Here is a 23,600-nt window from a genome sequence, read left to right on the forward strand (position 1 = left end):
CATGAAAACATGCTATAACTTTAAAGCTAGGTGGCCACTAGTTTTAGCCACAGACGCTCCGCCTACTGGTTGATGGAGAGTCTAATACTTTTAGTGCGTTAAGGCAGCCTCACTGTCAGAATTCTGTCCTTTTGCATGTCAGTCAAATTTTTTTCCAGCTGTAGTAGGTGGTTTGGCCGTGTTATATGGCGAAAGGTACAAGTCTCCCTAAAAAGTCTGGCAATGCAAGACTAGGTGGATACTGTGATTTAAGCCTGTTTTAAAACCCAATATTGTTGTTGCTGATTGAACTATAGTCTGATTTCAGCTCCATAAGCCATTGATTCATGTGTACTGTGAAGGGGAAGTGATGCTGGTTAACTGCCCAAACTTATGGTTGGAGTTCTGAGTTGTGAGAAATGCTGGAGGCTGATGTTGCAGGATGACCATACCACTGAACCAATTTGTTGTCTGTGTGTTCTAATATGCACAATGCATACATGAACATGAGAGTGGACAGGGATTTGGCAACACCTAATCTCAGCCACAGATGTTCCACCCACAATTAGAGAGAGTGCCTTTCAGTAAGCTAAACTGGCCTTGCTGTCAGGTTGTCTATGGTTGCACTGTAATTTGCTGTACATCCACGAATACATGCCTCCATGTATCATTTTGTACGGGCTTTGGTACTGGTCCAATGTGAATCTTAAAGACTGCCCCCCTTCAACACAGACATTTGATTGGTCCTTTTGCAGGGCAGTCAAATTTATTTTCCTGTAGTAGTTGGCTGTTCTTGGATAGGTTATGTGGCACACGGTACCAGACTTTCCCTAGAGAGGTTGCCAATACAAGAAAAGTTGTAAAAAGTTGTAAAAAGGTGTCTTGGGTTCTTGGGTCTGTGTCTTGAATTGAAACCATTCTTAGGCCATTATCACCTCAAGCATTTAAATAAGCTGAAAGAGTAACAAGAACATTTATAAGATTAGAACATATATATACACTCAATTAGACATGGGTAGCATCCACATTTTTCATACCACCATACTGTCTCGAAATATTAACATGGTATACAGTGTTACTGTCAGAGTTTGGGTGTGGGTGCACTGCTGGGCTGCATGAGCCTGCATGAGTGAAGGTTTTTCAGCACTGTGCAGTTCAGCTAATTGCACACAGACACACAGGCTGAAGATTCTAAGAGAAAATTTCTGCGACTGGTGCTGGAGGAACAGTAAAGTTCAAAAATAAGCTAAATAAGACAGGCTCTACACAGTTTAGAAGCATAGCTAACAGGCATTAGTGGTTTAGCACACTACAGCAGATGATTTTCCGGCAAACTGACACTCAAATCACACATATTTGTTTCATACCTGTGAGCATTAAATTGAGTGTAGGGTCTTCTGTCTCTTTTCAGCTTCCTTTCTCTCTCTTTAAACCCAAAGTCAGAGCTAAACTCACAAATCAGGTGGGCTACTGGGCTTGTGTTTTTCCACAGCCGTTTTCAGAGTGTGACATCACCAGTCAGCGAACTCCCACACCGCCCCCTCCATAAATGAGTTGGAGGCCAAAATGAGACCAAGACCATTCGTTATGGTCCTGAAAATGGTCTCGAGACCAATACTGGACTTGAGTACTACGAAACTATTCTGCATAGCCTTGGGCAAGACTCCTTGCACTCTGCATCAGTGACATTATCTGAGATAAAATACTCTGAAGAACAAATCACAAAATCAACGGAACCAAGGCTGTTCTAAGTTTTGCTAGCAATTTTATGTTTAAGTTTGTACTATAAACAAATTCTTTCTACTAGTTTTTATACAGTGTGTGGTGATGCTTATCAACAAGTGAAACTAGAAGAACACCACAGAGCAGACACCTGGACATCAGTGAACTTTGTGTGTTGTTTACTCAGATCTTGACTGAAGGTTGTTTTTTGTGTTTAATACTGACCACTATAACAATTCTCTATTCCAGACAGTCCAGTCCGTGTCGGAGCACCCTGTCCCAGGTCAGCAGTGCTTCCAGCCGCATGACCAGTTTTGCAGAGCGTCGTCTGTACCGTGCGGCGACGCCAGAGGGCTACTACAGTGGCCTCAGCTCTCAGACCACTACTCCAGATGGGTCAGAGTGCGCCTCCTTCCCTCCGCCCTCAGGAGACAAGGTCAGCTCCAGCCCTGGGTCCCGAGGTGGCGTAGCCACAGAGCTCCTACACCTCCGCATGCAGCTGGAGGAGAAGAGAAGGGCCATTGAGACACAGAAAAAGAAAATGGAGACGCTGTCGGCACGGCAACGACTGCAGCTGGGCAAAGCAGCCTTCCTGCACGTGGTCAAAAAGGGGCGGAGTGACACACTGCCACGCCCTTTGAAGCAGGAGATCCCGAAAGAGAAGGAGAAAGTAAAGGAAAAGGAGATGGCAAAAGATGACGCCTGTGTTGAGGCACTCAAGGCCAGGAGCAAGGAGATTGGACCCAGCCCAAATAAAGAGTCCCGGAAGTGGGGGGAGATGTCTGTAGCGCCCCCTGCTGGTCTGGAGGGTGATAATCGTGAGGCTTGCGAGGACATGGGTGGAGAACTGGACTTGAGTGATTGTAGTCGCTCCATCGAGATTCTAAATGAAGCAATAGGAGCCATCCAGCAGCAGATGATGCAGCTCTCTGTCCAGCAGGATCTGCTCATGAGGCAGACAGCGTTGTCGCCCACGCAAGAGAAATCCCAGTCCTCCAGTGAACAAGAGGCTAAGCCCCGCCCCTCTGTTCAGTTTGTGGAGATTGCCACTGCAACCAGACGACCTCCCAAGCTCAGCTCAGGTCGTACCCCTAAGCCTAAACCTGCAGAGCTAAAGCTGAGCAAGAACACAAAGATCAGTATCAGTGACCCCAAACCATCACCTGTCAGCAGGTCACCTCGGGCAGAACTCGAGGAAGAGGGCGGGGCTCAGGAAGGCGGAGACAAAACGAACGGACGCTGCTCGAGCCGTGGCTTGGCCCGAAACTCTACATTTCGTCTTCAGGATGCTGCTAACAAAAGAACAGACACTCCAGAATCGCCGAAAGCAGAGCTGCCAACAGTAGAACCACAGGCAACAGAATCAGGTCGTGAGAGGAGCGGATCTGGAGGCTCAGGGAAAGAAAATTTCCCGGTTCTGTCTGAAGAAAACCGGACTAAAGCACAGCTGATCGAGGTGGACCTGTCTGACTTGGCCAACCCAGACTCTAGTGCGGAACCAGAGGGCGAGCAGAAATCAGGACTAGGGTTTTTCTTTAAGGTAACACTGTCTTTTAATGTCAGATTTAATGTCCACTTCTGTTTGTACTTAACTCATTGACTACTTAAGATCCTCCTTCTGGATGGGTTCAGTTTATATTACAACTGTAGCTCTTCTGTCTTCATTTACCATTGATATGATGACCACATCAATGCTGTTGTGCAGTAACAATGGAGGTGGTGGAATAGTCTGAGCATAGCAGTAACACTAAAGGAAATTTACTTCTACATGGTACTTACACTACAATGGACATTCCCCAAAATATAGCCTGTGAGGTTGCAAAACACTGTCTCTAATGTGAATTTAGGCTTTGGAAACCATGCTAGTGGTATATGTATTCGGTAGTAGTGTTCATGTGTATTCACTTGTGTAATCGCTTGTGTTTTTTTTTTTTCATTTTATTTATTTATTTATTGACTCAACACAGCTCTGTGCATCAGTTCACACAGTACAGTGGAGAATTTCTCTTCCTTTTTGCAATGTTCATTTCTTGCTTGTCGGCCACCAATCCAAAAAACGTTTGAACGTTTGCAACCCAGAAATATTACACATGGCTAGACTGAGCTGCATGTCTGCACTTTATCATGCTTGACACATTTCTTAGGCCAATCAGCGTCCTACAACATGTACACGTTCATTCAATGTCTACGAGGGATTATCCAGTTCCGGTGTGTCTGGAACCTACCCGGAATCACTGGGCGCAAGGCGAGAACTCCAATCTGTCGCAGGGCAACATACACTCACACATTCACTCACACACTCACACCTATGGACACTTTTAAGTTACAAATCCACCTAACAAAATGTGATTTTGGATCGTGGGAGGAACCCGGAGCACCCCGAAAGAAACACATGGGGAGAACACATCAAACTCCTCACAAAGTTTGCACATCAGTTTAGTGTTTACCCAACCAGGAGTTAACAGGCACTAAATCTGTTTTGAGCTACCGGGTACCAAAAATGCCGAATGGAAAAGGAAAATAAAGCAAGTAGTTGAGTAGAGTAGGTACCATGCAGTGGAAAAGTGCCATAACATGTTGTGTATGTGTGTGTTTATGTTTGTATGTAGGATGATCAGAAGGCAGCAGATGAGTTAGCCAAGAAGCGAGCAGCATTCCTACTGAAGCAGCAGAAGAAGGCAGAGGAGGCACGACTTCGTAAACAGCAACTGGAGGCGGAGTCAGAGCTCAAACGAGATGAAGCCAGGTAACTGCAATAAAACTGGGGTGTGTCTTGTGTTTGAATGGACACTGCGGTTTTATAAACATCTGTCGATATGATTAAAGTTTAATTACCTATCAACAGTTTAACACGATTTGTATGGGTGTATGTGTGTTTTTTCAGGCGTAAGGCAGAGGAGGAGCGAGTGCGTAAAGAGGAGGAAAAGGCTCGCAGGGAACTCATCAAGCAGGAATACCTGCGAAGGAAACAGCAGGAGCTGCTGGAGGAGCAGGGGGTAGCAAAGCCTCGGCCACGGCACCGGAAACCCCGCCCAAAATCACTCCACCGCAGAGAATCCGGCAGTACCACGCGTAAGAGCCCACACACAATACTCTTATGTTAAGCCATGTATTAGCCACTTTATCAAACTACCCTCCTTTGATTATATGACATTTTGCTGTTTTCTGCCCCTAGCCAAGGGCCTGTGTGCTGCTCCATCTGGCTCCTCCCTCTCTTTGGCCTCTGCTGCTACTGAAGGGGACAGTGTAACATCTGGAGGGGGCTCACAGAGGTGTGTGTGTTTATGAGTGTTACTTGTAAATTTGGAAGGACAGAGAATGAATGAGCAGTTTATTAGTTATCTGAGTTCATTTGTGAAAGGGAGTGAGCTTATCTGACATGTGTTTGTTTTTTTGTTTTGTTTTTTTAGGGGTGAGTCAGTGGAGTCCTTCCCGATGTTAAGTCGGAATGCCAGCAGGAATATGGAGAGAGACTGGGACAACGGCTCCACGGCATCATCCATCACTTCTGTAGCAGAGTACAATGGTGGGTAACCATCCATACCTCCTTCTTGTAAAGACCTCATCTCCACCCCCTTGTATAATATAAGAACTTGATGCAGTAGGTCAACATTATGTGTCATTACATCCATATCAGAGTGTGATACATATGCGTATACTAAGCTGAAACACCAGTCTGTTATTTAAATACATGGATGTGTGCCTATTCAGTTTAACCCCACCCAAACTCAGAAACTTCTTCAGTACATAGTTGTCTGTGGAGCATCACACACCATGACTGAAATGTGCTCCTGTAGCCTGTGCAAGACTTGCATTTTTAAACTACTCTGTTTATAACCACCCTGCAAAAAAGTACCATTCCACATCCCTGATAAAAATGATTGAGGATCTACTCATCCAACATACAGTGACAGCTAGATTTGGCTGTATTTGAGCACCACAAGCCCCACACCACTCACAATAAATATCAAAGCAAGCTCAGCATGAATTACTTTATTATAGAAATGCTTTTATTATTTATATCCTATTAGTTTCTGCATTTTATATGACTTTATATCTTTGTGCTGTTGTCTGAGTCTTGGTGTTTAACTCATTTTGACATTTAGATTTTTTTTGTGTATTTCTAAACCTGGGTGTTACGTGTTCAGCATCTCTCCTCAAAAATGACCAAAATACGCTCCTCAGAGCTCTCTGAGAATGGTGTGGGCGTGGCCCAATACTAATGATGGTGTGTGCAGCTCTTTAACACTGGGGAACAGAATGCTGTTTACATTACCATGACAACACACAGCCTCGAGACACAGCAGTTGTGTTTTTTTAATAGGTTTTTGCTCTGAACTGCGAATGTCATTTTACACAATATACGCAATAAATTGGCACAGGGTGGTAGAATTGGCATTATACAGTACAACCTACAGATGTCTTTGTCTTTTGTGTGTTTTTTCCCCGCTTTCCCCGCTGCTAATATGTTTTACTATATTCTAATATGTTACTGCCGACAGAGTGTGGCTGTTATCCTCACTGCTACTTTGCTCTGCACGCCGGTCCAGTGTGGCCTCTATCTCCGCTGCAACTCTGCTGTTCTGCCGGCCGAGTGTGGCTGCCGTTCCTCCTGCTATTTTTTATTACATGACAAATGAGTATGGCTACTATCCCCGCTAATATTCTGCTGTAATGCCAATCCTAGATGGCTCCTAGCTCACCAGTATCTTCGACTCAGAGTGGAGGCGTGGCTATGGTAGTCTTGTGATTTGTCAGGGTAATACAGACATCAGCATTACCCACTTTTACGACCGCCCATTCTACATCAAGAGAAGAGCAGTACTGGTCATTTTTAAGGAGAGATTTATCATATTTCCGTTTTGTACAAAAAATTATACCTAAAAATAAATCGCGGTACACGGTGGCGCAGTGTGGCGCAGTAGTGTCGCAGTGGGTTCGATTCCCGCTCTGGGTGACTGTCTGTGAGGAGTTTGGTCTGTTTTCCCCGTGTCCACGTGGGTTTCCTCCAGGTGCTCAAGTTTCCTCCCACAGTCCAAAAACACACGTTGGTAGGTGGACTGGCGACTCTAATGTGTCCGTAGGTGTGTGTGTGTTGCCCTGTGAAGGACTGGCGCCCCCTCCAGGGTGTATTCCCGCCTTGCGCCCAATGTTTCCAGGTAGGCTCTGGACCCACTGCGACCCTGAACTGGATAAGGGCTACAGATAATGGATGAAAGAAACTGATCGTGTGAAGTGGGTAGACATATGTACAGAGCGCAAACAATACAGTGACAATTCCTTAATAATAATAAAGACGAGACAAATGATTGGAGTGGGGCAGGAAGGTGAGATGAGATCCACATTAGGACTGTCCAAAATTGAATTACAAAATTCTTCCAGGGAGGAAGAATAGTGTAAAATTTTAAATTTAATGTAAGAAAACCAACTCAAACAATGTATTCCCCTCTCTCTGAGGAGTCTAAGTCTTAATTAGGAGAGTCAGACCTGTCCACCCTGTAATTCGAATCAATTTCCACAAAACTCGATGCCTCACTTTGACAGATAACATCCCACACATCCATTTGACCCTGCCCTTAACTTCAACTGCATGTTCCCTTTCTTTATCTGTCATGTGTATGTTTGTGTCTCAGGACCAAGGTTGTTTAAGGAGCCCAGTGCTAAGTCCAATAAGCCAATCATTCAGAACGCCATCGCTCACTGCTGTCTGGCCGGAAAAGTCAATGAAGCACAGAAGAACGCCATCCTAGAGGTAAGCCCTGTGAAGCTGGAAACATGTTCACATTTTTAAATGGCCTCGGAGAATGTGGGGTGTGTGTGCTGTTAGGCAGATAATGGCAGTAAAAATGAAGCCCATGATATACAAACCCCTTGGTGCTGTCAGGTGGTTCAGTCCAGCTGTAACAGCACTTTTTTTTATGTGGTCCTCGGTGCTCTCGCACACCCTTCATAAAGACTGTGGCCTGTGTCTGTAAGAAAAAAACCCACACAACTAATGAACAAGAGAATACATGAGGGGGCAAAAGAATAACAGGAAGAAAGGAGGAGAATTAAATCATGTGCCCTATGAAATATGACTCTAATTTTTCTTTGAATGGGAAATGATTGCTCTGGGTGGACAATGCCCACACCAGCCCCCACATATTCATGGGTTGAAGACATGTGATTTATTTATTTTTTTGGCATGGGAGCCTTTTTGGAGACCGAATGTCTGATTTCAGAGTACAGCACTAATGTAAACAGATGGGAAAGACAGATAAATTTATCTCATACACAGCTCCCACTCAGAAGCACAGAAGCCTGCCACCTCTTTGTTTTTGGGGGGAGGGGGTAAATTATCACACTTTGTGGCATAATGAGGAGAAAAAGACAGTTAATATTGACTAGCCATATTAGCATTTTCGTCATAGGATCTAATGGAAAACAGCTGGCACGTCAGTCAATAATGCATTTCTCTGCTCTTCTGTCTGAATCTAAGTGGGTTATTCATACTCAGATCATAAACGTAATCAGGTTTAGCTGTTAAGAAACTATAGACACAAGCCAAGTATTTTGTCTCATAATTTTCCCCCTGTTTACAGGGTAAATAATCTAATCCTGTTGTCCCTGCTCTCTGAGAGTTGAACAGATTCAGAATGTGTTATTGCGACTATCTGCTTAAATTAATTCTCTGGTTTGGCTTAAAGATTAACAGAGTAGTTCTCATTGTCTGAAAGTGTGAGTGATCAGTGAGAATAGCCAAACATTTTAGGTGAGCTATAAGGTTCAAGTTTTCCAACTGAATTAGCGTCTAATTACTGTCTGGATTATTAGTTTTAAAGTTAGCTGCTCTAGTACACCTGAAGGACTGGAGGTCCAAAAGGACCAGGTCATTAGCTAATGATAGTATTTGTTTGCAGGAATACAAGTGATACAGCACAGATAGATCATAGCTGTAAATGTGGTATAAACTCAGAAAAGTGAACCTTTCACAAAGGCTCATTTCTCACTTGTGAGTGGATCCTGTAAAGTTGAGTTCAGTTGTTTCTGTCTCTTATTTGAACAACAGGAAATTGAGCGCTGTGAGTCCAACCACCTGATGATCCTCTTTCGTGATGGTGGCTGCCAATTCCGTGCTCTCTACGCCTTTGCTCCGGACTCAGAGGAGATCCTGAAGCTGGTGGGAACAGGCCCCCGTTCCATCACCTGCAAAATGATTGACAAGCTTTTCAAATACAGCAGCGACCGCAAGCAGTTCACCATCATCCCTGCCAAGACTGTGTCCGCCAGCGTGGACGCAATCACCATCCACAACCACCTCTGGCAGGTCAAACGGCCTGGCTCTTCAAAGAGGAAATGACAAGCTACGCCTTTCCTATTCAATCTCCTAATGGCCCTGAAGTTGTGCATCCTTATTGGCTGAAGAACCAGCTTCCTGCGCCTCCTCCTGCTCTCCTTTTGGCTGCACAGACAGGTCTAGCTACACATTTACTGGCTCACCCAGCTGCTTCCTTCCTCCTTTCCATCCTCCGCTGTCCTGCTGGCTGCTGGATTGTCAGTGGGTGTGCTCCTTGGACCTGTGTTTGTCCACTCTGAGCCCAAGCAGAGGTTTATCTGTTAAATCGGACTGCAGAACCATACCATCACCAGGCTGCCTTGATCCGCATCCGAAACTCTGCCTTCGCCAGTCACGTGAAACAACATGTGATGAGCTCATCCAGCATAGACCTACCGAAGCTGTTATCATTGGGCGGTCAGTGGCAGGTCCTTTTTAGGAACTCTGGGTTTCTATTTCTCTCCTGTGGGTTTCAAATCTGACATGGTTTGCTGTTCATACATATTCCACCTGAACAGATCCTCTAAACTATGACATTGTAGATCATAATATTCCCATTAGTACAGGCTGGCTAACACCACTGCATTAAATTAATATTAACCTTAACAAAATATCCACACAACCTAGCCAGCTTCGTCCAGTGCAGATATTCAGTTGCTTTGGCAGGAGTAGCTGCAGTTTGAGTAGGTGGATAAAATAATAATAATAATAATAATAATAATAATAGTAATAGTATGGGATGGTGTCAGGAACTGGACGATACACAATTCCAAACTTGTATAATATGAATGTGAAAATATGGTGAATTTGGAATTGTAGATAATACACAAGCATTTACTTGCTCCTTCTTCATTTTGACTGCTAAATATCTTTACATTTTAGGGGATCTGTTATCATTTTGGTGGAGAGAACGTGCACAGGACAAAATGTATTGGGTTTGGTTATTTGCTAACAATTCGTTTTCCCCGTAGAGAAAAATGGCTCAGACCCAGGATTCCTAACATGGGCTTGACACTGACTTCAGAGGTCTTCAGAAGTCTGCCGGCCGTGGAGATGGTGGGGTGTGTGTCTGATTGACAGAGCACATTGCTGAGTGTTAGCGTCATGATGATGAATGTGTTTTAGAGTTTACGTTGTTTAGTGTTTTTGTAAATGGCAGGTATCTCTGCATGTGGCACTTTTTTCAGTTGGAAAAGCAGCGGGTTTGGTTTTTTACTGTAGTATTATTTCACTTTACAGGTACATTCACCCATACATGCACAAATATAGCTGATCACTGAAGTGTAAGTGTAAGTGTGTGTGTGTGTGTGTGTGTGTGTGTCTGTGTGTTCGGTTGTTTCCCATGTTACTATACATGCTGCTATTCTTTTTTGAATGATGCTCATGCGCTTAAACCAGCGCTACATGCAAAACTTTAAACTGCAGATACACATGAGTAGGGGTTTAGTGTGTGTGTGTGTGTGTGTGTGTGTGTGTGTGTGTGTGTGTGTGTATGTGTGTGTGTGCACGTGTATACACATTATACTGGCCTTTTTGGAATTATTTCACATTTCAATGTAATGTTTTAAAAGCTTTTAACTTATATGCATTTGCTTCTTTTTCCTTTTTGACCATCACAGCTGGATTGTCTCTTCTCTCTCTCTCTCTCTCTCTCTCTCTCTCTCTCTCTCTCTCTCTCTCTCTCTCTCTCTCTCTCTCTCATTGTCTGTTCTTTTCAATGGCTGCTGACAGTGTTTTAGTAATGTACTCCAGTAATTCCTCATTGAGGAGGCTGATTGTCTCAGAGACGCACTTGGTGTGTGTGTGTGTGTGTGTGTGTGTGTGTGTGTGTGTGTGTGTGTGTTCAGTACAGAATGTATGCCCTCCTGGGATCTCTGTTGTGAGCAGGTCCTCTGTTGTAAATGTATGGGTTGTAAGGACCTTTACTTTTTTTTTTCTTTAAGAATTCTTCCATATATTTATTTTAAAGAAGAACACTGAAAATTTATTAAATTATTCAAGCAAACGTTTTTGGTCTGAGTGTATGATTTATTTTGTTTCTGTTTATTTTGTGATTAAGTCAACATAATTTAAATAGGAAAACTAAGCACACAGCATGATAAATCCTCAGTGTCCTTTAGGGGGCGGCAGTTGATCACACTTCGTCTGACTGGGAAACGGTTTATATATATATATATATATATATAAGTATATATAAGTTCAGTCCTGTTTTTGTAGACTTTCAACAGGCTGTGTTTACTTTCGTCTCAGTTTTAAAAATGCTGAATTTAAAACCTGAATAATAAAAAAAACACTGCAGTGATGATTACATATGTACCGATCAACAATTACTTTGACTAACTTCTTGTTTCTACATTCTATGTCCATTTCCTCTGTTCCACTGACCACACATAATTGTTTAGTTCTACAATCCATCTGTCCATCTGTGGCTCTGCATACTTTGTCACTTTACTCCCTGCTCTTCAATGATCAGGAGCCCCAGAGGACCACCACAGAGCAGGTATTTTCATGATTTTCATGGTGGTTCACTCTCAGTGCTGCAGTGATTGATGTAGTGACAGTGTACAAGGTAATGTCTACTAGAATAGGCAGTGAGTGGACACACTTTAAAAATCCCAGCAGCACTGCTGTGTCTGATCCACTCGTAAGAGCACAACACAAATTAACATACCAACTCATGTCAGTATCATGATTCACCACCCAAATCATACCTATTTTACCCTGTGGGGGTCCTGACCATTGAAAAATAAGGTGAAAGGGGGGGGGGACAAAGTATGCAGAGTAACAGATAGACTTAAGTTTGTATTTGTTGAAAACAAGGGGGTGGTTATAATGTTATGGTTGATCAGTGCATAATATTAAACTGCACTGACACACTGACCGACAGCTCACACAAAATACATATACTGGCCTTTAGAGGGCAGCATTACTGAATAGAAGAGGCCTTGTTACTGTTTTATGATTTAAAATATAATCTATTTTCTTGTTATTGACTTTACTATGTCAGAAAATGTATAGCAATTTTAAAAATATACTATACTATGCAAGTTTTAAAGTGCAGTTCTTGTTTTTAGTCTTTGTGTTTTAAGAATATGACATTAAAATAAGTTACAAATTATATATAAAACTGCACTCTCAACTGTTGACGGCAAACTTTCCATATGATTATGTTATAATATTTCTGAAATTTACTTCTTTAAAGTAACGCTGTCATTTTTGTTATAAATAAACCAATAGTCGTTACGGTTCAGTTTGATTGGACCAATCACAGAGGCGCTTGGTCCCACCCACTCTTTCCAATGCCACTGAAACCGCGCAGTGATGTCACACTGTCTCAAATGGGGCTTTCTGGAATCGACTCCGACACTCCTGGAATCGACTCCTGCAGGCGAAGCAAATTGAATCGATTCCTTGATTCGGGTTAATTTTAACCCGTGTTAAATTACTGTGTGAACCCTCCCTGTTTTAAAAAGGCCGGAGATAAAAAGTTTATTAAACATGAGTTAGACAGATCATTTAGTACAGGTCATAGTGATTTATTATGTGATACAAATTTGTACGTGTGGACTGAAGAATGCACGCATAAATTGGAAGATTCGACTCTCAGAACAATTGGCCTAGTTGAACAGATGAACCCTGACTTCATGAGTCGTTGGAATCGAAGAGTCGATTCCTCATCACTAAAATGGGGGGTTCCAACGTCTGCTATGCATGTTTGTGTGTTTGCCGCTCGATTTAAAAATAAACTGAAAGCAAAGAGTATGATGCGGATTTAACTCCGGATTTCTGTGGAGTTTTTATTCGTAGACATGGACTCGGTGGTGGGCGAGGACCAGACGCTGCCTTTTGACATCAACGGCAGGTAAAGAGCTGTTGGAGTGGCACTGCCTAGGCTGATGTTTCTATTCAAATTTTTAGTTCCACCTTAAATGGCTCTGAGGCGCCAGACTATAACCTCTGCTTCGTTTAAGGTGGAGCGGACGGTTCAAATAAGTCAAATTGAGCCCCGTAGAAAACTTCAGTGGGTTTATTTTCATTCGGCTATTAAGGGTTGATAGTGTCTGCTAGCATCATCCGCTTTCTGTGGGTTATGATTAGATGATAGACCGAACAGACATAACATTAAAACCAAATCGTTGTTTCTACATTAATTGTCCGTTTACAGCATGTTGGTGCACGTTGTAGTTCTGCAATTACAGACTGTGCTTTAAATGTTGTCTTACATACTTTATTAGACTTCTTTCACCCTGTTCTTCCATTGTCAGGGCCCCCAAAGCCTAGGTATGATTTGGATAGTGGATCCTTCTTGGTGCTAAATTGACACTGACGTCGTGTTGCTGTTAGTGTGTTTTGTGCTGTTACGAAAGAATCAGACAACGACAATGCTGATGGGTAGTTTAAAAACTGTGACCGCTCACTGCCCACCCTATTAGATACATGTATATTGTTGCTCCACCTTACAGTAGCTCATCACTTGCTGATTAACGGTCACAGAAGGTTGTTGGCTCGAATTGTTTGATTGGTGGACAATTTCCAGTCCAGTATTGGCACTGGGGTTTAAAAACATCCAATTGTAGCTGATAAAATGGACAATGAGTGTAGAAGCAAGCATAACATAATGTTATGTCATTTAAAATATAATATTTTTGCGTTAGATCTTGAACACTACTCTGCTACTTACACGAGCTGCACAGTAAAGCCATTGATTTCCTGCCCTCCACCAAAAGTTACATATTGCAGTTTCTGCAGTGCTGAGCCCAGAGAATCAAAGGCAAGGGCTCTGTTCTTCCTGCTACAGGTGGTATTTTGAATTGTGATTTTAAGGCAAAATATTACATTGTTTCTTTAAAAATATGCACACACTTCTCAAAGTGGTCTCACATTTTGGTGATGTTTTGGAGGTGATTTATTATATTACTGTTTTACGATTTCTATTTAAGCTTTGCTGAATGCTTCACCTTCCACCGCAGTATAGTGTTATAACAGTGATATTCAGTATTACCCAAATGTGTGCCCAGGGCCTTTACATTATATGGCTAACTGACAAATACCCTCTGGGATAATGTGATAAAGCACTTTAAATTGGTTTGGACTCTATGCTCCATGCAGAATGAGAAACAAATCATAGACACTATCATACTTTAAAGACACAAACAAAAAGCAATCAAATACAAATTGAGAGAAATTATTTGTAAGTACAGATGTTATTCTGCTCCTTTAAGAATAACCCATTTTGAAAGGTCTGGGTCACTTCATGTGCAATGTTCTTGCGCAATCACAGTCACAACAACTACGCTCCAGCTGAGCTCAGAGAGACAGTCTCTCAGAAAGAAGGGGAAGCTACAGGAGGCGGATATCAGTCTAATGGGACTGTGTGTCTTTTTCTCTGTCTCTCCAACACTGTCTGTCACTATGAAAGGAGTGCGATAGGTAGGTAACATTACTCCCTGTGTGTACCCTGTTTGTAGACAGTAGGGCTTTAGTAGCTGGGCTCAGTAGATTGGAGACTAGGCCACGTTCAGCGGGGTCTCTTGTATGAACAACAGAACTGCGCTTAAAGTCAGGTTCAGCATGTGGTTTGACGCTGTGCTTATGAATAAGTAACCCCCCCAAGTGTCAGAGTTTTAAACGCAGGTGGCAGGCCTCCACCAGGTAACCAAAGCTGTAAAATGATCTCTGGACATGAGCTCTTTAAATTTGTCTGCCATCTGACGCCGAGAGCAATGCGTGATGATCTGCTCCTCTTTTGCCTGTGAGAAAGAGGAAGTTGTTGTTGTTGTTGCGGTAGTAGGACGGCCTGGAGGAAGTGCCACAAGGGCTTCTATCCGCTCAGAACCCCTCCACACCCAATAGGGAGTAATACACACACGCTTACAGAACATTGTATTAGCAATTCAAGGGGTTTTTCCATGGCTGTCTGTATATGTAAATGGTCCCTTGCCCTTTACTGCTGTTTTCATCAGCCTCTTAGAAGGACTGAATTCATCGGGGTGTTGTTCCTCTTTGCTGCAGGGAAGGTTGTGCCCTAGATGTTGGAACATTGCTGTGAGGATCTGATTGGCTTTAAGCCACAAAAACAGTAGTGAAAATTGAGTAGAGTATCATGTGCTCTTGTTTCTTCTTATCATTCAAAAACTTGGTGATAGGTGGACTTGCTATGTGACATTGTCTAACAGCTGTACTAGACTGGGTCAGAGTGTATTACTGCCTCCATGTGAGAATGTGTGAGTGACTGGGTGAGTATGTGATTCCATGTGATGGACTGGCACCTTGTACAAGGTGTATCCTACCTTGCACCCAATACATAGGGGACTCTGGATCCATTGCTAAATAAACATAAACATATATTTACCATTGGCATCTTACAAGTACGAAATATGCATGGCTCACCCAAGCAGTGGCTGCCCATGCAAGACTAAATAAGCAAGATTAAGTATACACACAAATACACAATAACAGAAGCAGGAGTGTTGGTGTGGACACAGCTGCGGGAAGAGCTGCACCTGTGGCTTGGTCATTCCAGCCAAAGCAATGCATTAATGATGTTCTTGTTTGACTGAGACCCAGATGAATTCCTGTTGGACATGTAGTCCAGAAGCCATTATTTCATGACTTTGCAATGTAATATGCTGTAAAGGGAACCCAAAGCTGCTTAAGATACAGGTGTCAGTCTGGAAATGCTATAGGCACAGACTACCAGAGAACATATTTCTATCATTTCCCCCCAGCCATAGTCCCATTTTAAAAGGGTATTTTGCTGTTATTTGAAGCTTATTTATTTATTACACATCTCAAGCCATAACAATATAAACTATATCAAATAACATACACAATTATATTAAATAACAATATAACAAGATATTTTAAATAAAGCAAAAAATAGCTATTAAAAATAATTATCTCAAATTAGATATTGAAATGAGATATTTTCTCAAAATAATGACTACGTTTTTCAAAATGGTGATTTGGAATCGCAAAATGAGATTATATGTCAATAAAATGACAACAACTCGAAAGCTAGCAGCGGATCTTTCCTCATAGGAAATAAAGGCCCATAACGTTTGGTGTTTATCAAAGCTATACGCTTTTAAAAATTGAGAGGGAAAAAAACACTGAAATGGCAGTCAATTTATACTGACCGCTGTTTTATTAACAATATTCGTTCTTTCATTATCTGTAACCGCTTATCCAGTTCAGAGTCTCTGTGCGTAAGGAAGGCGCAAGGCGGGAACACACCCTGGAAGGGCCGCCATTCGTTACAACATTCTGTTTTTAATCAGGGGAGAAAGTGGTGAATATAGGCAACACGTTCACCGCGAACATGATGTGGTGAGATTAGTTTCTCCTCCAACTCACGGGCACGCAGCAACAGAAGGGGCCATATTGCATTATCGGTGCGTCATTTACATTAATTTAAGGTGAAAAAGACCTGTTCGGGAAAACAGGCCTCGTCTCGCGCGGTCTTGAGGCTAGCGTTGTGCGTTTTTTTTTTTTTTTTCAAATTTAAACTTTAACGGTCTCTGGGTGGACGCGGCCGTTAATGTCGCTGTGTTATCGAGTGTCTTTTGTAAGTGATGAAGTTAATCGCTAACAGTTATACTGAAAACGGACGGAATTTAGGGATAATAATCCTCTTTTAAAACGAACTTGCAGGTAGGATGAGTTTATAATTTTCACGCAGCATGAGCCTGTTTAAAGGCTAAGCACCACTTAATGGACCTCCATGAATATTTCACATTATTTTAGTTACTGACATATATAAGTATTAATTAAAATGAAAATTGCACGCTTAATTAGCTTTAAAACTGACAATTTTATTAAATTGACGGAAAAACCCGAGTTCGCTACGGAAATTCTTGAACGCAACCGTGACGTCACTGGTGGAGAACTGCTGAACAACGCCGCGGTAAAACACTGTTATGACCGTATCTAGCTAAATAACCAACATTATTCATGACAATATCCTAGCAATAAGCTAAACTCAAATTTAGAGGTACCGTTATTCTTGTAAATGTGATCGAAGTCGAACTCGAATTCAACGAGTCTTTTAAACTTTATTCCCTGATTTAGTAAGAAATAACATGTTTTCTGACTATCAATAAACACAAGTTAGGAACTCAAATTCCATTGTATTTATTTGTTTGACAATTTTATATAGCTGGTGCTTAGCCTTTAACCACAAACTGTAGTGGTTGCACTCAACAGGTAACTTGTTAAGTTAATTGTTTTAAAAATATTTGTTTGTGGTTTTATGCTACCATTGTAGGAAATCTAGGAAATATGCTAGAATTTCTTATGTGGTATTAATATCAGATTTATTTATTTATTTATAGTATTTGTTTATTTTTATAAAAGAAAATAAAATGGATATAAACTGCAGCTGACAGGAAAACACAGCCCAGTGTGTTGAAATAATTCAGCTATAAGTAATATATAAAATAAATACACACAAAAAAATATATATACACAACTCAAATAAAATGTAAGGTATATAAATAGTTTTATTGTTGTTCTGGCAATACTTTTGTTGTTCTGGCAATACTTTTAGTTCTCATTTAGGCATTAAAAGTAAAGAAATATAAATATGGACCCTGCCTTGTGTCTAGTGATTCCAGGAAGTCTTTGGACCCACCGCAACCCTGAACTGGATAAGCGGTTTCAGGCAATAAATGAATAAATATGAACCCCTGACCCATTTATCTGCGTCACATTTGTAAACAGAGCTCTGTTCGTGTGTCGGTCAGTAGAGGATCTTGGTCCATGTCCCAAAATAGTGCCGTACTCCCTACATCACAAATAATAAAACTAATAATGCAGACAGTGATGAGACGCTCATTCGACAGGGAAACCAAAAAAATCTGTTTCGATCTCAGAGCACAGGGACAGCGGGATTGGATTATTTATCCTGTAAACAGTGAGACAATGGAATATGTGGCTTGACTGTAGTCTCTTACACACAAAAACAAAATAGGAGTGAAGTAAGACAGTTACTGAAACTTGTATGATCTGTGTATGAAACTCACTCAGATTCAAACAGACCATTCATTCATTCATTCAGTCATCATCTGTAACTGCTTATCCAGTTCAGGGTGGCGGTGGGTCCAGAGCCTACCTGGAATTATTGGGCGTAAGGTGGGAATACACCCTGGAATACGCTAGTCCTTCACAGGGCAACACACACACACACATTCACTCACACCTACGGACACTTTTGAGTTACCAATCCACCTACCAATGTGTGTTTTTGGACTGTGGGAGGAAACCGGAGCACCCGGAGGAAACCCACGCAGACACAGGGAGAACACACCAAACTCCAGTCACCCGGGGCAGGAATCGAACCCACAACCTCCAGGCCCCTGGAGCTGTGTCATTGCGACACTACCTGCTGCGCCGCCGTGCCACCCTCAAACAGACCAGAGAAACATATTAGAGAATCAGATGCTAACAGGTTTACCTTAGCACCTGGGGAGCAGTTGGGCTTTAGGTTCCTTGCTCAATGGTTGAATCAGTGACCTTCATGTCCTTCTTTTACCATTAGGTTATGGCTATCCCTAGTGTTGCTTTGTTCTATACAGCACTGATGTCACTTTCCTGCTGGAACAGGCCCCTTCACTCACACTGAGTGGCAGAACAATCCGCTGTGTTTAATATAAACTTTATGGTGCTTGTAATGGAAGAACCACAATTTTTGGTTCTATTTAGAATCACCACTGAAGCTATGAGCCCTATGTTCACATGCAGCAGTGTTAATGTTTGCAGAGACACACTGAACTTTATTGCCATGTTACTTTATGCTGACATTTGGTGAATCTACTTGTAAAGTCAGTTGCAAACAGCTCTTCTCCACTGTAGTATGTGTGATTCTGCAACACAAAGGGTGTAAAACCAGCTGTGATGTCACATACATACCCTCTATTGGAAATTCTATAGCTGAATAAGTTTTGGAAGGGCAGAGGGGAATGGACAGGGACGGAAGTCCTTCAAGAGAACTGCTATTTGATCCACATAGACAGGGCCTTTATGTAACCATACACATACGCCATTACAGAAATACTACAGCGTGAGCCAAGAGAGCATTCCAAAACACACACACACAAGATCTGCTGTCTAAACCAAGGCAGTTTTAGACTGTCCTGTCAGAAGGTTAGTCTTTGCAGGCTTGCTTAACGGAATACTATGTAAGAAGTGGCTTTTTTGTCTCCAGAGCTCCCATTACATGTTGTTGAGTGTGATTCAAATTTACATTTCTGTCATAAAAACAAGTCTCTCACTCACCTCACCCCCACCACCACACCCTGGGGATTTACCTGATAAACCCATTCGGGGCTTCTGGTGACACACACACACTAACTCAGTGTTGAGCCTGGGAATGTGTGTAATGGAATAAAATAATGTTGATTACATAATATAACCCATATATTGCTCATAATATATACTGGACCGTGTTATTACAACCTTAAAATGTAACTTTAGTATTACTCTAGCCATACGACCATGAAACCGAATAAAAAAACTCAAGAATTACAAGAATCAGTGTCCAACATCAAAAAGTTCTACCACTGGCCCTCGTTCATCAGTAACTCTCAAAAACCTGATTCTAACACTTTATCATCAACAAAGCTTGGGTTCCACCTACACAAAGTATAACTCTGGCCAAATGGCAAAAGAGAGAAAAGCTCTTAATACCTGAATTGATGTGTAATGCTAAAAAGTGAGCTAATCCCGCAAACCCTGGTAAAAATACTACATAGTGTTCCTTTACCACTTATTGCTTATACTGAGATGGAAAGTTTTAGAACCTCAGGAACAGGAAATAATAATAATAATTGGACACTGGAGGCGGGAGCAGTTTGTCCTTCTGGCTGTCGCAAATATTATTAAACTGGACCAGGACAGTCATTCGTCTTAGTGCAGAGCCTAGCAATAGTCTTTTTGTCTCTCTTCTTTCTGTTTCCTTATACCTATGAGCATGCCTTTGCTAGTTGTGAGAGCATGCTCAACTGAATTAGGAGAGTCATACAACCCCGCTCTGTCCGTGCCTCTTGGGGCTTGTCTCGATCTCTGCCTCTTGGGTCAAAGCCTTGGCTGTCTCCCTGTCTTGGGGAAAAAAAAAAAAAAAGAGGGCTTTGCCCTCTGGGGACTCGGCCCATCATCGGGATCAAGAATTATTTAATTTGATTTCTGTCTGAGACTGTGTTGTAATGATAACCATCACACAGTTTAAACACATCTTTCCATAAACCTTTATGCCACTGCAGGGTAAGGACTGTAAATCCATACAATGGAAAATTTAATTCCAATTAAATATGGTCATTAGCAAAGCTGTTGTCTTTTTGTTGTATAAGAGCTTCTCATGGAAAAAACTGTGAAAACACACACACACACACACACACACACACACACACGTGCCCATGTACACACAGCAGTATACCCGTATTAATCATGCTCCCCTGCTCTGCCTTCAGGATGATCCATGAATAGCATCTACCACAACAGTGCAAGTGCCAAGAACTATATGAGAGAGAGAGAGAGCTTGAAAATATATGAAGCATTTGCTTCTCTTCTCTGCACTGACTTGATGTATATTAGTCTGTATGTGTTGGTGTATCTGAAAGGTAGCAGTGTGAATTCCCTAAGGAATGGTAAATAGCTGTGTTTTTCCTAGAGCTACACTGATGAATGTGCCATTGTCTTTGCGTATGTTTAATTTGATGACTAGGACTTTGTTTATCTGTCTGTACTTGGCATTTGTGTGTTTGTGTGTGTGTGTGGCTGTGTTCTACTGCTAATGGTGTATGTGTTTGCTTTCTCTGTAGTTGCAGCATATCCAGACTGCCGGAGTCTCTGAGCAGTGGAGATTTCGCCATGGACAACATGACAGGTACAGCTGCCTCACCCCCAAACACACACACACACACACACACACACACACACACACACTGGTGTCGGTGACCTTAATGGCTGTAACACACAATCCAGTCATTTACAAGTTATCAGGTTATGACAGTGTCATGACTAGGTTTGTGTGTGCTTTCTCTTTCTGTTTTTCTTTAACTCTCTGCTCTGACACCCCCCCCCCCATAAACAAATACACACACACACACACACACACACACACACATACAAGCACATACATCTTAAGCCCTTCTCTCACTCTGAGTCAGCTAAAGATCTTTTTTCAAAATCTGACACCAGGAACCCTCTTAGCCTTGTTTCTCCTCTTCGTCACTCATATATGCCTCTCACTCAAACCCATACACACACATTATATATTCAGACACAGAATTGGGCTTCTGAAATTGTTTTATTTATTTATTTATTTAAATACGATTTAATGCTTTATAACAATCAGCATTGATGGTAGTAGGGAGGCAGTGAACTCAGCAATGATGTAGCGCAGATGTAAATTTTGGATCTCACTCCCTTCAGCTTTTTAACCTCTGACCTCAGCACACACATGCAAGACTGCACTGCTGCACATTATCATCAGAACCAGCCATAGCACTCCCTATGCCGGGCTGTGTGGAAGAGCGTACACTGTGAAAGTGAACTACCTTTTTTTTTTTTTTTTTTTTTCCTGATATTCTTCCAACAGCTTCGATGTTCCATGGGCAGAAGATGTCTCCAGGCAAAGCTGTGACCATGAAGGATTACGAGAACGTAAGTGAGAAATCATTACACTGGAGATGCTCTATGGCTTATATTGAAAATAAAAATAGCTTTATGTTAATCCTACATTTGCATAATACTGATTTTAGCTGTCCCCAACCAGGGTATGTTCTTGTCTTGCACCCAGTGATTTTTGGGTAGGCTCTGGACCCACTGCCACCCTGAACTAGATAAGCGGTTACAGACAAGGAATGATTTGAGCTGAATATGGAAAAAGGTTTTATGTTCAGGCATTTTAGGTGTAGCTCTAAACCTTAAAGCCATTATATACTGAATGCATTGCTTTAAAACCACGTGGAAGTTTTTCTTCAAGCAATGAAGATGCTTTTGCTGATAACAGAAAAACACAGACACTGATATCGGCTATTCCAGATACAGGAGAACTATGAGGCATGGCAAGTGTCACAGTCTTGAATGAGAGTTGAACCTTTGTAACCCATTTTCTTGCTCAGATTATTTGCCCATTTTTTTCACATACTTATCCTCACCCCTTCAGTGTTGGGGGCATCCTGTTTAATGGGGAGTTCAGCAAATGATTAAAGGAGAACGGTAGAAAATGAATGATGGGATGAAGATACTGAGGACCAAATTATTAAATAAAAAATAATACTGAAAAATCACATTATATTTAGCTCTTTAGGCTTTTGTGTTATTTTCTGCTAAACCACTTCTATCACTTTTTTTTAACTGTACTGCGTAAAGGGTGTTGAAGTCCTTTGACCAAAGCTTGAGAGAAAGCTGGAGGAATGTTTCATGTTGGATTCGACGTGTCTGTGGTTTGGTGATGGACAGAATGGAGCGGTCTGGCTTCGCTAGCGGTTCTCATTTTCTTTGCGGAGTGTGAGACAGTGTTTATCCATTTAAGGCAATGCAGAGATGTGGAAGAATGAGATCTTTTATATGCAGCCAGGTCAGATTAGATCTGAGCCATGTGTGTATCCCTGTTCCAACTCCACTCTCCTGCTCTTGTTTTCTCTGTGTTTAGTTCACGTTACACATAGAGCAGCTTTCTGCTGCTGGAGGTGGAGTTATGAATCTGGAAAATAAGCTGACCACCTGGACAATTTTCTTTCTTGTTCTGCTGTTCAATTTCTCTTTCTGTGCCTCATTCTGTCCCCTTTTCTTTCTGTTTCCCATCCCCCTATCCCTGGCCCAGATGTTGACACAGAACACTAATGCACTGTCTACTGCTCCCCCCCACCACCCCTCTCACACAAAAGAACCCAAACATTTAAAGCGTGCTGTTCACTACCCCCCACCCCCATTTTTTTCTGTTAGACACACCACATTCTCTGTGGTGTAATTACATGCTCATTAGCATATTTTAAGCAATTAATGTAATCCTGGAGAAGGGCAGCAAATCTAAAACCTTCAGACCACTGTTTAACAACAACATGCAATTTCAAACATTGTCCCTACAGGAGAAAGTGATAAAATTCTTCCACTATCAGTGATGGTACAGAGATTTTATTCCAGGTCATTTTTGAGACTCTTGTGTGTTCCTTTTTGCAGCACCCGTAAGAACGAAGGAAACTTTTATACCCACAACCCGCTTATTATCACTGTATGAAAAATGGAGCATAATGTAAATTTGAATTTTAATATATCATTAAAAATGAATGCATACAGAATAAGCCAGTTATTACAAGCTGTGTCTGGGTATGAAAATTTCCTTGGTTCTAGCTGGGGGCCCTTTCACACACCATTGTAGTTTTGCGTGTATTAGTCAGTTAAGGAGCGTGATCTGTTCAGACTATGTTGGATAATGGTCGCATTTTAAAGACTAGTGTCAACAGCCGAGCAAAAATATCGTATTTGGACGGAAAAATTGATTTGCTGTGTGAATGTAGCATTTGGAGCTTAACGAATAAATGAAATTGTGTGAGTTTGTATGAGAAGGAATAATACATTGCTG

The 23,600-nt window shown here is 41.9% G+C and overlaps 2 protein-coding genes across 4 annotated transcripts in view; both read left to right on the forward strand.

The window, feature by feature from the left end:
* Positions 1–10,985, forward strand: part of camsap1a (calmodulin regulated spectrin-associated protein 1a) — a 40,077-nt gene extending 29,092 nt beyond the window's left edge. For all 3 annotated transcript variants that reach the window (XM_066646270.1, XM_066646272.1, XM_066646273.1), the window contains 7 exons: positions 1,951–3,241; positions 4,311–4,447; positions 4,586–4,773; positions 4,877–4,973; positions 5,112–5,227; positions 7,335–7,453; positions 8,750–10,985. In XM_066646270.1, coding sequence (XP_066502367.1) covers positions 1,951–3,241; positions 4,311–4,447; positions 4,586–4,773; positions 4,877–4,973; positions 5,112–5,227; positions 7,335–7,453; positions 8,750–9,040 — 2,239 coding nt within the window. In that variant the 3' untranslated portion in view covers positions 9,041–10,985. The remainder of the gene's footprint in view (positions 1–1,950; positions 3,242–4,310; positions 4,448–4,585; positions 4,774–4,876; positions 4,974–5,111; positions 5,228–7,334; positions 7,454–8,749) is intronic.
* Positions 10,986–12,706: 1,721 nt separating this feature from the next.
* The window catches only part of LOC136667968 (myomegalin-like), a 42,480-nt gene continuing 31,586 nt past the window's right edge, over positions 12,707–23,600 (forward strand). The window contains exons 1-3 of the mRNA XM_066645161.1: positions 12,707–12,878; positions 20,833–20,897; positions 21,612–21,676. Coding sequence (XP_066501258.1) covers positions 12,826–12,878; positions 20,833–20,897; positions 21,612–21,676 — 183 coding nt within the window. The 5' untranslated portion in view covers positions 12,707–12,825. The remainder of the gene's footprint in view (positions 12,879–20,832; positions 20,898–21,611; positions 21,677–23,600) is intronic.

Source organism: Hoplias malabaricus, chromosome 15, assembly GCF_029633855.1.
Source record: "Hoplias malabaricus isolate fHopMal1 chromosome 15, fHopMal1.hap1, whole genome shotgun sequence".
Lineage (NCBI taxonomy): Eukaryota > Metazoa > Chordata > Actinopteri > Characiformes > Erythrinidae > Hoplias > Hoplias malabaricus.